The 15787-nt window shown below is 45.1% G+C and overlaps 2 protein-coding genes across 10 annotated transcripts in view; both read left to right on the top strand.

Annotated features, from left to right (window-relative positions):
- Positions 1-1225: 1225 nt before the first annotated feature.
- On the top strand, positions 1226-10885 carry LOC310843810 (uncharacterized protein C11orf97 homolog). 2 transcript variants are annotated; one of them, XM_083737575.1, is made up of 4 exons: positions 1226-1595; positions 4581-4685; positions 8106-8316; positions 10750-10885. In XM_083737575.1, the coding sequence occupies exons 1-3, from the start codon at positions 1502-1504 to the stop codon at positions 8270-8272; spliced, it is 366 nt and encodes a 121-aa protein (XP_083593701.1). In that variant the 5' UTR covers positions 1226-1501; the 3' UTR covers positions 8273-8316; positions 10750-10885. The 2 variants fall into 2 exon arrangements, with proteins under 2 accessions (XP_083593701.1, XP_083593702.1); XM_083737576.1 differs by having other exon boundaries at positions 1230-1595; positions 8106-8231.
- Positions 10886-11255: 370 nt separating this feature from the next.
- The window catches only part of LOC310843767 (uncharacterized protein), a 28257-nt gene continuing 23725 nt past the window's right edge, over positions 11256-15787 (top strand). For 3 of the 8 annotated variants that reach the window (XM_083737495.1, XM_083737497.1, XM_083737496.1), the window contains exon 1: positions 11257-11342. In XM_083737495.1, coding sequence (XP_083593621.1) covers positions 11314-11342 — 29 coding nt within the window. In that variant the 5' untranslated portion in view covers positions 11257-11313. Of the gene's footprint in view, positions 11343-15787 lie in introns of all 8 variants that reach the window. The other 5 variants (XM_083737493.1, XM_083737494.1, XM_083737499.1 and 2 more) reach the window with 4 other exon arrangements.

The raw sequence follows: 15787 nt of genomic DNA, 5'->3' as shown, positions 1-15787 counted from the left end.
GGAGATAACCTGCTCCACTTTGCCTAAGACCCGAACGCAATAGTCCTTCTTGCGCCGGTTCAAATCCATGGGCTTAAAGCATGCCTAACATGTTGTATTCAGGCCAGACTAGGGGGAACCTTTGGTCCTCCAGATGTACTCCCTGGCCACTGGCTGTGCTCTTTGGGGCTGATGGGAGTCTAGCAACATATAGACCAAAGGTTCTCCACATCCGATTTAGTTCTAGGCATGGATTTCAGCGGGGCCATTTCCAGGGGGGGGGGGGGGAGCTCCAGTTGAATGTCTGCCTGAAAGGCAGGTCACAGGAGCCCTGATTGGGATGTGGGTGGCTGAGTGGGAAAGGGGGGGGTGTAGGCAAGCACACTGGTACAAGAAGTTGCAGAGCTGAGCTCTGAGCTCTGCAAGTGCGGCTTTCTCCCAATTGAAGTGCAGAGTGTCTGAGACATTCACAGGGAAACCAAAATGCTTGTTTACAAAGCTATTGTACTACCAACCTTACTGTATGCCTGTGAAACATGGACCACTTATAAAAGCCATCTCCAGCTCCTCGAAAGATTCCATCAACGGTGTTTCTGAAAAAATGTACACGCCACTTGGGAAGGCAGGCGAACTAATACCAGTGTACTGGAAGAAGCACAGATCACCAGTGTCGAAGCAATGATTCTTCAACATCAACTTCGTTGGACTGGTCATGTTGTGCGGATGCCTGATGATCGTCTTCCAAAGCAACTACTCTATTCCGAACTTAAAAATGGAAAGCGTAATGCTGGTGGTCAACAAAAGAGATTTAAAGACTCTCTCAAGGCAAATTTTTAAAAATGTAGTATAAACACTGACAACTGGGAAACACTTGCCTGCGAACACTCCTGTTGGAGAACAGCCTTTACCAAAGGTGTCATGGGCTTTGAAGACACTCGAACTCAGGATGAAAGGGAGAAACGTGCTAGGAGAAAGGCACATTGGCAAATCCTCACCATAATTAACTCTCCCCGGAAACCTATGTCCCCACTGTGGAAAGACGTGTGGATCCAGAATTGGCCTCCACAGTAACTTATGGACTCACTGTTAAAACCGTGTTTGTGGAAGGCAATTTTACTGGGCTACGAGTGATCGCCGAAGAAGTAGTAGTTGTTGCAGGTGCCTCACTAGCCTTCGACAGCAGCGCTTTTGCACTGTGACGCCTCTGCTCGCTTCACCCACTATCCATCCCCGCCGGGCTTCTTAGCGCAGCATCCGTCGCCATGGCAACGCCCAAGAGGCCCGGGCCTAGTCTCCCTCTAGGCCGCCTCTCTTCCTGCGCTTTCCCCCGGCCCCGGGGAGCGGGAAACTTAACTCCCAGGCTCCTTCTTAAGCTCCCCCGGGGGAGGCGAGTCGCGAGCTCCGGGCTCCCCCTTCTTCCTCCTCCTCCTTCCTCCGCCTCGGGCTCCTATGGCAACGGGCCCGCGCGTCTCCCACTTGCCTGGGCGCGGCTGGTGCAAGAGGCGGCGGCGGGCGGTGAGGCATGAGAGCGGCGGCCGGAGAGCAACTGGAGCCGAGTCCCGGGGAGCCGGGGAGCAGCCGGAGCTACGCGGAGTACAATGAAGCGGGGCAGCCCTGTGAGTGGGGAGGGGTCGCCGAGGGGGACACACACACAACCGCGTAGTCCCCTCCAGGGCTGGAAAGCGTGGCAACCTCTCTCGAGCCAAGGGGAGTGGGTAGGTGGGGGCATTGCTGTGACTGCTGCTGCTACCCCTCTCCTGTGCAAAATGTGGGGGCGCTGCCCTCTCCCCTCCACCCACCCCCATTAGAGGGGAAGGGCACGGCACCCTCTTGCATTAGGGACTGCCTGGCACCATTGGACCCCCTCCTCTCCTTTGCCCATGATGTGATGCCATTGTTCATTGCCCCATAAAGAATCCACCTCCCTTGCCGCCCAAAGGGACCACCCACCCTCTTCCCCCAGTGCAGAGGATCCTGCCTGTTCCAGTATTATTATTATTGTTTATTTAATTTGTATACAGTCTTCCATCTGAAGATCCCTGGGCAGTTCAGGCAGAGAAGTACAAAACGCATAATAAAATTCTGCAGTCAACCTCCTTTGTAATGTTTTATTTTGAAATCTTTTAAGATGATATTTTCGTTTTCCCGTTAATTAGGTTGCTTTGGCTGTGTACTTTTATGTTTGACTTTCTTCAGTAGTGTTTCATTCCGGATTGTTTTCCTGGCCTTTTAATGTGCTGTAAACCACTTTGAGGTTTTTCTTAAAAATACAAAACGGTATGGTATAGAAATGAAATGAAGAATAAATGATAATAATAATAATAATTTTAAAAAAGCAAAAGCAAACCAACAACACCCCCCCCCCTCTTCCCACAAACACATTTTAAAAGCCATAGGATGTTAATTGACCAAATGCCCGGGTTAAGAGGAAGGTTTTCGCTTACTGTGCTTTTTCACCTTGTGCACATACCAGTCTCCCTTCCGTGAGGGCAGTGCACACCCCGCAAGGCTTTATTCCGCTTGACAAAAATCACTATGAGGAACTCTTCAGTTCCATTCTAGAAGGACTGGTGTCCTCCCATTTCCTCTGCTCACCACCAAGAATCAACATTCAATTCCCAATTATAGTCAATTCCATTGGGGACATCCCATCCCAATGCTATACACCCCATCTCCTTCAATGCAGTTTTTCCAAACATGCTGGAGGTTTGGTTTATCCCATGGGGAAATTGTCTCACTGTGATGAACACAGACCACTTTGAGATCTGTTACTGCATCGCTGACCGCCATTTCTACTGGAAGAGTTGCCTAACCCAGCAAGCTTTCAATCCATCAGCTATGGAAGCATTATTCATACGCAGGCGTTTTAACTCACCAAAGGACAACTTAACAAACACTTGATTTACAGAAAACCATATATACGTAATCACCTTCAAGGGCTGCATGCATGTGTATGACATTTTATAGATACATACACATGCCTGATAGTCGTGATTTGCTTTTGGTTCATTAGTTTGGTTACACCATGTATAGAATACAGTGAAATGTCACTGAACCGCAACTGGCTGGGGTGCCTATACAATATGTGGGGCAGTGAGATGGGTTAATTTTACACCTGAAAGCACGGCTGCCGGTGAGCTATTGGGCCCAAATGGCTCACAAAACTATAGATTAGCATTTGCAAATTTTGACTGCATTTAAGCAGTTTCATGCCATACTTGGACATCCCATTACAAGTGGAATTGAAACTTCACCTCCAAACATGGGAGTAGCCAAGATGGGGGGGGGACCAATGTGATTTGTTAAGTATTTCTATTATTTTACTGTACTTGATGGGGAGGCAGCTGCCCTTCCCTGCCCCCCCCCATTCCTCCAAACATTGGACAGACTATTCAAGCACTCCTTTGGCTCCTGAGATTTCAGCAGGAATTGTTTCCTTCTGAAGCATAACTTCACAACCTTAAAGGGGCACCAAGCTTTGGGAAAACAAATTATGAGCCACTGTTCTCTGAATTCTGGGACTATTTTCACATTCTGCACTTTCCCCCACTCCCACAGAATGGCAGTATACGCATATTACCTGATTATCACTCCATGTGGCAGTTCAGATGAGTAGTGTGTGGAGTTAAAAAGCATTTAGTTGTTTCAAAAACCTGTTGCATATACTGTATAATATAATTTTATACAGTGCCCTCTAGTGCCCCAAAGGGGAAGATAAGGTCCCTTTCGCAAACAATCCGCTATATTATACAGTACATAATTTTTTCAGTCCCACTCCATACCTCCGTACCACTGATTCCTATATGGTTATGAATCCTTATAAGTGACTCTTCTGTCTGTTACCTAAGAACAACAACCTTCAATTAAAATTGCCTACTCAGAAGTAAATCCTACTGAACTCATTTGGGCTTACTCCCAAGTAAGTGGGGTTAGGATTGCAACATTTGTTACTATGCCCCAGAGTTCAGCGAAGCATCACTTCTGCTTGTCGTAAATCATGCAATGGGAAACCTCATCAATCAGTCAATGTAATGGCTTTGGATTCTTCTGAGTCTTTAATTATGGAATTAATGTGTGGTGATGCACACCTTGGGAGAGGGCCATAGCTCAGTGACAGAGCTCATGATTTGTGCACATAGTGTTCCATTTTCAACCCAGAATATCTCTAGGTAGGACTGGGGAAAACCTGTCTGAAACCATATTGAGGCAATGTAGAATACTGAGCTAGATGAACCAGTGGTCTGAGTTACTGTCTTCATTGGTGTGTCATGGGAAAATATAAAATAGTTAGTGATTGCATGGAAGATTATTGCAAAACTCAGTATTGTTTCCATATCTGCTATATCTTGCACCTGAGAACAGAGTACCAGAAAAGAATATTTAAGCTATGGGTGCCTCAGTGACTTAAATAAAACATGATTGACATTTTTCATATCACATTTTTTAAACGTTTTGTTTGCATTTTTGAACTTTATATTACAAATGAGAATGATTTTAAATTTTATTATGTGAAATTAGTTAATTCTGATACACAGTTAAGTGAAATAAGGTGTGTATCATATGGGATTCCTTATCCCTGTAAATTGTCTTTAACAAAACAGGGAAGAAGTTTGTATATGTCGAACCACCTAGGAGAGTTAAGGAAGTGCTGGAAGAAGAGCTTTATTTTCGCAGGGATGAATGCAGAATTAAACACCCTTCAGAAGGTAAGCTCTGTGGCCGGCAAAGGTATAAAATAAAAATAAAATGATTTAGGGAAGAAAAATCTGAAATGTTTAGAGGATAATAAGTTGTGAAAATCTGATGTAAATACTGCTTAACTTGAGGAAATATATAAAGTCAGATGTTACGGGTAAAACAAAGTTCTATTTATCATAGTTGTATCTTACAATTTTTCCAAGCATTCAGAATGGTGCATGTCATATTATTTATGTGTGATATCCACCAGCACAAGGATTTCTGCTTGGACAATGGAAGTTCCTTTCCCTCTCCTCATGCTACTCTGTGTCCTCCACCAATCCCTTTCCAGAGGGTTGGGGGGGGGGGACCCAGAGCAGATTTAGAGGATGCATGGGTAGAGGAAATAATTTCTGTTGCCCATCAGAAGTCGTGGTGCTAGCGGAAGCACTTCATTGGAGAGCTCCCAATATACCATATTTTTTGCTCTATAAGACTCACATTTTCCCTCCTAAAAAGTAATGGGAAATGTGTGTGTGTCTTATGGAGTGAATGCAGGCTGCACAGGTATCACAGAAGCCAGAACAGCAAGAGGAATTGCTGCTTTCACTGTGCAGCGATCCCTCTTGCTGTTCTGGCTTCTGAGATTCAGAATATTTTTTCCTTGTTTTCCTCCTCCAAAAACTAGGTGCGTCTTGTGGTCTGGTGTGTCTTATGGAGCGAAAAACACGGTATCTTACCTGCCCTTCACCTTAAGGTCCCAGGGTGGGTTACAACATATAATAAATTCAGAAGCTCAATACAAGAGCAAACTCTAGCAAAAGCCAGTACATTGGCTTGCCCCGATTGAACTCATTTAGTAACCCGACCAAGTAAGAATCACAGAGTGGGATCCATCCCCCCCCCTTTTCATATTAAGTATTTCATTTTTCTTTCAGAATGGCAGTTCTTTAACCACATTCTCCACAACAGCTCATTTAAAGTTTAGGGAACCCTCAACAGAGAAATCCAAAACAGCAGTTGGTAGTTGCAAGCTGGCTTTGGACAACTTATAGAAGAAGAGGGCCAGACCCTATAAATACTGTCACCTTGGCATGTCATCATTTGTATTCAGCCTTTTTATCAAGAAGCTCAAATCAAAATACACAAGTTCAGTAGTGCTTTTTTCTGGAGGTACACAGGGGCACGCATACCCCTAAACATTTTGTGAATCTTTGTACTTTTGTCCGTTTACTGTATTTATTTTTCCCGATATGAACTATAAAATGGTGATTTTCTTGAGTCAAAATGAGAGTACCCCTAAACGTTTTTTTAGGGGGGGAAGCACTGCACAAGTTTATTCTTTTTAGTCTCACAATAACCCTGCAAGGTAGAATAAACTGAGAGAAAGATGGGTGGAACGGGACTTGACCACCTAGTAAACTTTCTGGCTGATTAAGGGGTTGAAATGAAGCCTAAGGCCAATACGCAATTGATTATTCCATACTTATTCTCTGTTAAGACATCCCTCATCCACTTCGATTGACATCTATGTGTATTTTGTTACTCCATGAATTTGCCTTAGCTGGTGGTTTACAAAGATGCTACCTTGAAGGAATGCTTTCTGTAGCTGGGAATCCATATGGCTTGTCGTGGAACTTTGAACACTGCAGAGGATCCTGTGGCAAGTTTGTTATATGTGGGACACTGGCCTCACAATTCACCCTGCATGAACCTTACAACACAATTCCTGCTGCTCCCCATTGCTGGAGAACATTAGCAGACTGAGCAAGCTGTCTTTCTGGAAAGCTGCACAGCCATTACCGATTTCATTTAGGAACCCTTGAGAAGCTTTAAAGGAGCCCCAAGGAAGCCAGTTTGAAAGCCACTGGTGTAAACCCTATAGTTGTTAAGTCCTCAGAGCTATCCGCCACATCGTACCACTGCAAAAAATGCATGATGAGAGGCTTAATATTTGCATGTATCACAGGCCTTGCAATAATATGCAATATACCCAATTGATCACTCTGCTCTGCTGCAGAGGGTCTCCTGCAGATTCCATCTATATCAGGAAGTCCATTCCATACAATATAGCAGGCACGTCCAACATCCATAAGGTTTCAATCTACCGTCCAATATCAAAAACTGGCAGTGATCTCCCGCACTCTTCCATTGTCATTCTTAAACTAAAACATATTACCGTCATTTTTTTGCTCTATAAGACTCACTTTTTCCCTCCTAAAAAGTAAGGGGAAATGTGTGTGCATCTTATGGAGCGAATGCAGGCTGCGCAGCTATCCCAGAAGCCAGAACAGCAAGTGGGATTGCTGCTTTCACTGTGCAGCGATCCCTCTTGCTGTTCTGGCTTCTGAGATTCAGAATATTTTTTTCCTTGTTTTCCTCCTCCAAAAACTAGGTGTGTCTTGTGGTCTGGTGCGTCTTATAGAGTGAAAAATACGGTATATTTGGCTGGGGAAACCCAGCCAGATGGGCGGGGTACCAGCACCCATCCAGAACTAGGAGGGAGAGGGTGTTTTCTTTCCATGGGAACTGGCGGGAGGGGGGAAAGGCAGGGGGACGTCATTGTCTCTCTCATGTGCCACCCTTCCCTCAGCTCCCTGACTGGGTGCCTCCACAGCCGCAGCCCGTGCAGAGCCCGCACACCTCATCTTCTCGCACACGTACACACAAACACAGCCCAGCTCTTCCTGGGAGCTGGCAGAGCAGCCAGTTTCTTCCTTGGAGCCGCCAGGGTAGCATCCCTTTCACATCCCCCCAGGAGTGCAGTGGGAAGGAGAACAGGCAAACACACACACACACACACACACACACACACACACACAGAGGCCAGATCTCCTGGGAGCCAGCAGGGCTCTGTCACGTCCCCCAGGAGCGCAGCAATTGACCTGCGATCGACCATAATCTAGCCCAGGATCCCAATCGACCTGTTGTACATGCCCGCAATATAGGAACAGTATTTAGAAAGGTGGCAGCTACCCTTTGGAGCTCTCTCCCATTACGCACTATACAGGCGCCAGCTCTGTTGTCTTTTCAGGACCTACTGAAAATCTTCCTTTTACAACAAGTGGAGGGTGTGTTTTTTATCCCAGTGTGTATCTGTATTGGATTGGAAATTTATTATATATATGGGATGCTTTGCAAGCATTTTTACATACAGAGTTGTGGGGTTTTTTAATTGTTTGTGTATATTAACTTGTTTTTTACATATGGACTTGTTTTTATTATGATACTGCTCGGAGATATTTTACGGCAAACCGCCCATAAATGGAATCGAATCAATAATGCAAGGTTCCTTCCAGACCTACAGTTACACGATTATGTTTCGTCAGCCAGTGGTTTGTACAAATATTTCAGTCCGTGGGTATTAATTGCTTTCCCGCCTACCTAAAAATATAGAAGGTCAGCTTGGAACCCAACTGACAATAATGCTCTTCATATATTTTGAACAGCGGCTCTGGAAGGAATTTGGAGCTTGAAAAGGAATTTCCCAGTGGGAGGCTTCAAACCGGCATCACAGAATCCAAGTAGCTTGCTTTCACAGCCCAAGTACTACTCCAGACATGCCGTAATAAGAAGTAAGAATGAAATATCTGGGGGCTGCATCCTGCATCAGTAAACAACTCTGACTTTCAAAACATTCACCTGGGATTGTCCGTCTTGGTGTGTGAATCCCAGCATCCATCAGCTTTTGAAAAGTCACATAAAACTTTTTTTAAGGGAAGGAAAAAAACAGCACCCTGTTTGTTCTTCACCTTTCCTTCAAGACACTGGATGTTTTCCCCCATTTTATCCTCAGAGCAATCTTGTGAAGTAGACTAGGCTGAGAGAGAGCGAAAGCAAGAAAATGTCCCCCAAGGCTATCTAGTAAAACTTCACAGCTGCGTGAAACCTAGGACTGCATGGTTGTGGTAGGGTAGCGCTCTGCCCATTAGACAGTATACTAGCTGGTCTTTAGATCTTCAGATTTGCGGCTCCGCTTTAGGATTGCTACTCCTGGCTTGCAATGTGGCTTGCAGTGTTTTTAGTCTGGTTTTGCTCCTTGAGATCAGGGACGGGCAGTTGCTGAGGTGCTGGTTCAATTCATGCACTTTGCAAGGGGAAATTATCATAGTGCATAAATGGGCTGCCAGTTCTTGCACTACTCTGCAAACACAACACATAGGCTAATAGTTAGTAGAGAATATATAATAAAATAATGATATCATTCCGATTGTAAAAGGTAAAGGTAAAGGTACCCCTGCCCGTACGGGCCAGTCTTGACAGACTCTGGGGTTGTGCGCCCATCTCACTCAAGAGGCCAGGGGCCAGCGCTGTCCGGAGACACTTCCGGGTCACATGGCCAGCGTGACATCGCTGCTCTGGCGAGCCAGAGCCGCACACGGAAACGCCGTTTACCTTCCCGCTGGTAAGCGGTCCCTATTTATCTACTTGCACCCGGAGGTGCTTTCGAACTGCTAGGTTGGCAGGCGCTGGGACCGAGCAGCGGGAGCGCACCCCGCCGCAGGGATTCGAACCGCCAACCTTTTGATCAGCAAGTCCTAGGCGCTGAGGCTTTAACCCACAGCGCCACCTGCGTCCCGGGATTCAGATTGTAGGAATAAGCTAATCAAAGTTCATATGTAGAATATAACAGAGTGGTAGTGAGGACCATCAAGCCGTGTGTTCAAAACAGATTCTGCTACTGAAACAGTAGTATCATTCCAGAGACACTGAACTTTTGAGACGTCTTCTGTTGAAACTTTTGACAGACTATTGTGAGACTGTCCTTAGACATCTGTTTTGAACACACGGCTTGACAGTCCTTGCTACCACTCTGTTATATTGTACATATGAACTTTGGCTGGCTTATTCTTACAATTTGAATAATATCATTATTCTGTTATATATTCTCTCCTAACTATTAGCCTATGTGTTGTGTTTGTATTGTTGTGGTTGGTTCTTATTGCAACACAGGGGTTTGTTTTTGTTTCTCACACAACTGCGGAGCGTTAGGGGGATGGAGTCTAGCTGTCCAGGCTCACAGCAGAAATGGCTGTTGCTGCAGCAGGAGAAAGTGCATCTGTCCCCAGTATCAAGCCAATAAAATGCAGCCCAGAAACTCTCGCAGGGACAATTAAAATCCTCTTGAGGGCAAATGAAATTTTCGAATGTAAAAGAATAATGTAACAAGGCCACAGGCAGCACCGCCCTGCTTTGGGAACTTGCAATTACAATCTCAACTCCTGGTTAAAGTCAATAAAGTCATAATAAACCAATAAAGTCAACGAGATTACTCCAAAATAGATGGCCATATTTATTTCCTTACATATACATCCCACCTTCCTTCTATCACTTAAGGCAGCATACAGGCAATCCAAATATTCTGCTCTTCTCCCAAGTGGCTCAGGCCAGCACACTTCATTATCTTCCACATTTAATATCCTCACAACAACCCTGTGAGGTAGTTTAGGTTGTTTTTATATTAGCTTTCTCATTCCACCACCCCCCGCCAAAGAATCCTACCTTCCATAAACATCTGCAATTTTCCTTAAACTTGTGAACCTACAACTTCATTTGTTTGAGTGCAGAAGGTTTCGCACACATTTGCACACTTCAAGCTGTTTTTACCCTTGTTGATTAAAAATGTTAAAGAATTTGTGCCTCTCCCTAACTGAATGGATTCAACTTCTGTAGCTGAGAGGCACCTCAGGTGAGTTTCCACCCCCATTTTAAAAATAATTGTCTGCTTCCTCACACTCAGTGAGGTCATGTTATTAAAAAAAAATACATATATAGTTCACGACACCTTTTCATTAACAAAAAGAAATAAAACTTTATTTTATTGTTAAAATAATTCAGGATTAATACACATATGTTACAAATATACAAGCATACAAACATACATTTCATACAATCCTTAAAAGTGTTCAAACATACCTACACTCAATCCCACAAATAGTTCCTTTTCCCATCACCATCCCACCATCCCACCATTGGAGACTGCCCTGTGTAAGGTGGCTAACAAAATGAATAAATAAAAGTACATCTAAGTGGAAATGCCTCACCAATAAAACATTTACTAATCTCTGTTTTCATCCTTTTCCCCTCCTGCAGGATAGCCCCTGTGAAAAGCAGTGTTGATGGAAGGGACAGGAACTGGGCAAATTCACAGCTGCTCTTTTTATCCAAATGCTGAGTACTATATTCTAGAACTTGTATCATAGCATGTAAAATAAACTTTTCAACCATGTATCAGTCAGTGTGTCTGTGTTGATTTTCTGTTTAGCTATAAAATGTTCTAGAGCGAAAATGTTTCACCTCTCTAAACTTTTATTACCCACACAGCACCTGCCTGTTTGGTAGAAGATTGTTCTTTTACTAGTTCATTGGCCCCTTTTTCTGCAAACAGCACAGAAATGCAGGCTAGTAAAAGTGGGCTCATATACTGTACAAACAGTGATGAACAGCTGTATTCAACACTGAGCTAAGCAAAACATTCCACCAGCGCCATGATTTTTCCATGTACAACAGCATATTCTCTCCCCCCACCCCGCTGCCCGCAGCTCCGTAAATCTGTTCTTGGGGTACTCCTAACTCCCCGGAGCAGATCTGGGAACAATATAGGGTGTACAAGCTGGAGGAAGAAGTGGGAATCCTGTTGTTTTTGTGCAACTGTTAATGCCACTCATGTTTAAAAACAGCAGCAGGTATGTAAGATCTCTATGAATGTTTGCATGTTTGTAATGGTGTGGTGCCATTTTGAAGAGGATAAAGGTAAAGGGACCCCTGACCATTAGGTCCAGTCGTGACCGACTCTGGGGTTGCGGCGCTCATCTCGCTTTACTGGCTGAGGGAGCCGGCGTACAGCTTCCGGGTCATGTGGCCAGCATGACTAAGCCGCTTCTGGCGAACCAGAGCAGCACACGGAAACGCTGTTTACCTTCCCGCCGGAGCGGTACCTATTTATCTACTTGCACTTTGACGTGCTTTTGAACTGCTAGGTTGGCAGGAGCAGGGACCGCGCAATGGGAGCTCACCCCATCGTGGGGATTCGAACCACCGACCTTCTGATTGGCAACTCCTAGGCTCTGTGGTTTAACCCGCAGCACCACCCGCGTCCCTTTGAAGAGGATAGGAGACTCTTAAATGGTTGTACCATGCTCCTCTTTTGTCCTTGCCCCAGAGCCTCTTCTCTGCTCAGTGCCAGACTGGAAGTGACAGCAGGTGAGCCTTTGATCACACCTTCTGCTGTTAAAAAAAAAGTTGGAAAGCCTTTGGGAGTGGGAAACTGGAGAGAGCCCAGTGCTAGAGACATTGTAAGTCAACCATTTCTCCTGCTTCAAACTAAAATCCCCCCAAAGTTGTTTTGTCCTTAGGGCAAATAACTTTGGGGGAGGGTGGGTTAATTTGAGGAACAAGACAGTCATACCTCAGAAGTCGATGTTAGGATATTGATGTTCTGTTCCGCCTTAAGAGGAACAGATATGTGGAGTTGTCATATGTCACATGTCTGTTTACTTCCAGCACAGTCTGGAATGTATGCATAGGAGGAGGACCAAGGTGATCAAGGGTCTGGAAACCACTCCTTATGAGGATGATTGAGGAAACTGGGTGTATTTAGCCTGGTAAAGAGGAGGTGGAAGAAGGTATGATTGTTGTTGTTGCTGTTGTTTAGTCGTGTCCGACTCTTCGTGACCCCATGGACCAGAGCACGCCAGGCACTCCTGTCTTCCACTGCCTCCCGCAGTTTGGTCAAACTCATGCTGGTCGCTTCGAGAACACTGCCCAACCATCTCGTCCTCTGTCGCCCCCTTCTCCTTGTGCCCTCCATCTTTCCCAACATCAGGGTCTTTCCCAGGGAGTCTTCTCTTCTCATGAGGTGGCCAAAGTACTGGAGCCTCAGCTTCAGGATCTGTCCTTCCAGTGAGCACTCAGGGCTGATTTCCTTCAGAATGGATAGGTTTGATCTTCTTGCAGTCCATGGGACTCTCAAGAGTCTCCTCCAGCACCATAATTCAAAAGCACTGATTCTTTGGCGATCAGCCTTCTTTATGGTCCAGCTCTCACTTCCATACATCACTTCTGGGAAAACCATAGCTTTAACTATACGGACAAGGTGATATCTCTGCTTTTTAGTATGATAGCCATCTTCAAATATCTAAAAGGCTGTCCCATGGAGGATGGAGCAAGCTTGTATTCTCCTGCTCCAGAGAGTAGGACTCGAACCAATAGACACAAGTTACAAGAAAGGAGATTCTGACTAAACATCAGGAACAACTTTCTGACAGTAAGAGTTTTTTGAGAGTGGAACAGACTTCCACTAGAGGTGGTGGACTCTCCTTCCTTGGAGGATGGGAGGGCATATCTGCCATGTATGCAGGTGTTGGAGACTTCAGAATCCAGACCAGAATGGAAAAAAATCCAGGCAGCAATATTTTTAAAAGAAGTTTTATTGACTTTGGTTTATTTGTCAGACAAGCAAAGCAAAGTGGGTACATTCAGCAAAAATGAGAGAATGCCCCCGAACACCAGGGGCAGACAGTTTTTATCCCCTTAGGCAAAGCAAAGTTCAGCCCCTTCACCCACCCCCCTTAAACATTCCCCTTTATGCATATTCATTGAAGCTCAACCAATTAAAGAATTGATGGTGGCCCTTCGGTTCCAAGCTGCATTATCCACTAGGTGGCGCTGTAAGCTTATAATCCTCTTGACCTATTTGCAATTCCTTGTAAAACCACATTGGCCATCCGTGTTCTCACCTTATTTTGGGGTGGGCTACATCTTCCTGTTGTTCGCTCTATTCTCGGTGTGTTTACTGGAATTGGGTCAATAGCTAGAGCAGGTGTGAAGCGCTCTCACCACACTTGCAGCATTTACAAAAATGCTGTGTGCAGGCAGAGGAGAGAAATAGTTTTTAGCTTTTAGCTTGCTTCTTATAAAATGGCTTCAGTCTGGCTCTCCAAAGTGGACCCAGGTGGACCCTTGGTCCTCACTCCTTCACAGGCACTAGTTGAGATTCCTTCATTGCAGAGGGTTGGACTAAATGACCCTCGGGGTCCCTTCCAACTCTACAATTCTATGATGCCATGATTCTATGTCAGAAGTAAGCACCAGGGAGTTCAGTTGGAGTGATTCCCCTGTAAATTTGTATATAGGATTACAGCCTTAATCCTGATGGTTTTTTATATAAGTGGAGGGGCAGGGGAGAAAGCAGGCATGACACAAACAGACTGAAGGAGGTATTAAAGGGAAGCTTAGGTGGCGTTTTAATAAAGAGGAATAGAGGTGTTGAAGAAGCGTAGGTCTATCAGCAGCTATTAGACCTTTATTAAATTGGATTTGCTTATGCAGTCTTCTTCCTCCAGGGCACCACTCAGTTGAAGGAGCAGAATTCATGTTTTAAAGTAAGGTATTTTTTGCTCTATAAGACTCACTTTCCCCCTTCTAAAAAGTAAGGGGAAGTGTGTGTGTGCGTCTTATGGAGCGAATGCAGGCTGCGCAGCTATCCCAGAAGCCAGAACAGCAAGAGGGGTTGCTGCTTTCACTGCGCAGCGATCCCTCTTGCTGTTCTGGCTTCTGAGATTCAGAATTTTTTTTTCTTGTTTTCCTCCTCCAAAAACTAGGTGCGTCTTGTAGTCTGGTGCGTCTTATAGAGTGAAAAATACGGTAATTTCCTAAAAGAGGGTTTATTTCCTTTTGAGAACCTTATGTCCAGAATCTAAAATGGTAGAACTACACCAACACTCAGGGTAACCCCAAGGTGTGCAGTAACCTATTTTGAGTCCTATATCTGAGTCCCTTGAAGCAGCCTATTTTGAGAACTACAGTGGTACCTCAGGTTACATACGCTTCAGGTTACATACGCTTCAGGTTACAGACTCCGCTAACCCAGAAATAGTGCTTCAGGTTAAGAACTTTGCTTCAGGATGAGAACAGAAATCGTGCAGCGGCGGCACGGCGGCAGCAGGAGGCCCCATTAGCTAAACTGGTGCTTCAGGTTAAGAACAGTTTCAGGTTAAGTACGGACCTCCGGAACAAATTAAGTACTTAAACTGAGGTACAACTGTATTGTTGCAGAATGCCAGACTAAATCCTGGGCCCTCCAACAAGCTATTGGATGAAATTGATCCTTGCATTCTTTTTCTCTGTCTGTCCTCTGCTTTCCGTGTTGTGAAACGAAAGGTCAAATCAATGCGCATGGTTCCCTTCCGCGCCATACTTCCATTATATCTGTTATGTATTGAAGTTCTCACCCTGGCCACCAGGAGTATTGTGTATGTAGTTTTCACTCAGGTCCACGTCAGTTATTTTAGGCGGGAAACCCTGGGTTGTTGTTGCTACATTGTTGACAGCCGGCTGCCTATAAAAGCAGGCCGGCTGAGCTGTTTGCTGTTCAGTTTTCTGTTCCAGCTTACAAAATAAAGAGCTGCTTTGGAGAAATCGCTGTGTCGTCTGCCATGTCTACCCACTATTCAACACTATCTTCACAACTATCCTGTGAAGTAGGAATGACACAGGATGCCAGAGTAAGCAAAAGGGAAATGATATTTGCGAGGTGCAGCGATTTCCTCATGTGTTTGGGGAGAAAAGGTGAGTACTGTTTGCAGACTGCAGAGCCAGCATTTACAGGTACAGCTTAATGAAGCAATCCAACGTGTTAAGCCTAAGGCTTGACTATAAATCACAAGGTCGCTCCCTCCCTCACATCTCTTTAGTGCCACGTCAACCAGCAAAACTCACTTGGGGTTCGGGAAGAAGAGGACTCGGTGCTGCTGCTGTTGCAGAAACCATTACGGTATTTTATGTTACGCACCGCCCTCAGATCTATGGATGTAGGGTGGTGTACAAATAATATGCACATATATATCTTTCTTAAATTGTGTGGAGAAAGAATTATTGGAAGGTGTCTGATACCGAGTGAGGCCATTGGCCCTTGTCTACACTGACTGGCAGCACCTCTCTAGAGCTGAAAAACATGAGTCCTTCCGGATCGGAACAAGAGAGGGGGAAAGGCGACGTTATCTGAGGAAAGTGTGGATAGTGTTTAGAGGGCTGGAGTAGGGCTTGGGTTTGAATCCCCCTCAGCCGTGGAGCTCTCTGGGTGCACCACTGCTCAGGGACCGCCTCTCCTGGTATCACACAATCACAGAAC

The sequence above is a fragment of the Podarcis gaigeae genome, assembly GCF_964106915.1.
Source record: "Podarcis gaigeae genome assembly, chromosome: 4".
Classification (NCBI taxonomy): domain Eukaryota; kingdom Metazoa; phylum Chordata; class Lepidosauria; order Squamata; family Lacertidae; genus Podarcis; species Podarcis gaigeae.
The sequence above is the reverse complement of the archived record's forward strand: the minus strand, read 5'-3'. Positions and strand labels throughout refer to the sequence as shown.

What these genes read in the sequence shown, in the direction of transcription:
- LOC310843810 (XM_083737575.1), top strand. Translation starts at nt 1,502, where the DNA reads ATGAGAGCGGCGGCCGGAGAGCAACTGGAGCCGAGTCCCGGGGAGCCG. An exon ending in CAATGAAGCGGGGCAGCCCT is followed by an intron (nt 1,596 to 4,580) that starts GTGAGTGGGGAG and finishes TTAACAAAACAG; the next exon opens with GGAAGAAGTTTGTATATGTC. An exon ending in AATTAAACACCCTTCAGAAG is followed by an intron (nt 4,686 to 8,105) that starts GTAAGCTCTGTG and finishes TATTTTGAACAG; the next exon opens with CGGCTCTGGAAGGAATTTGG.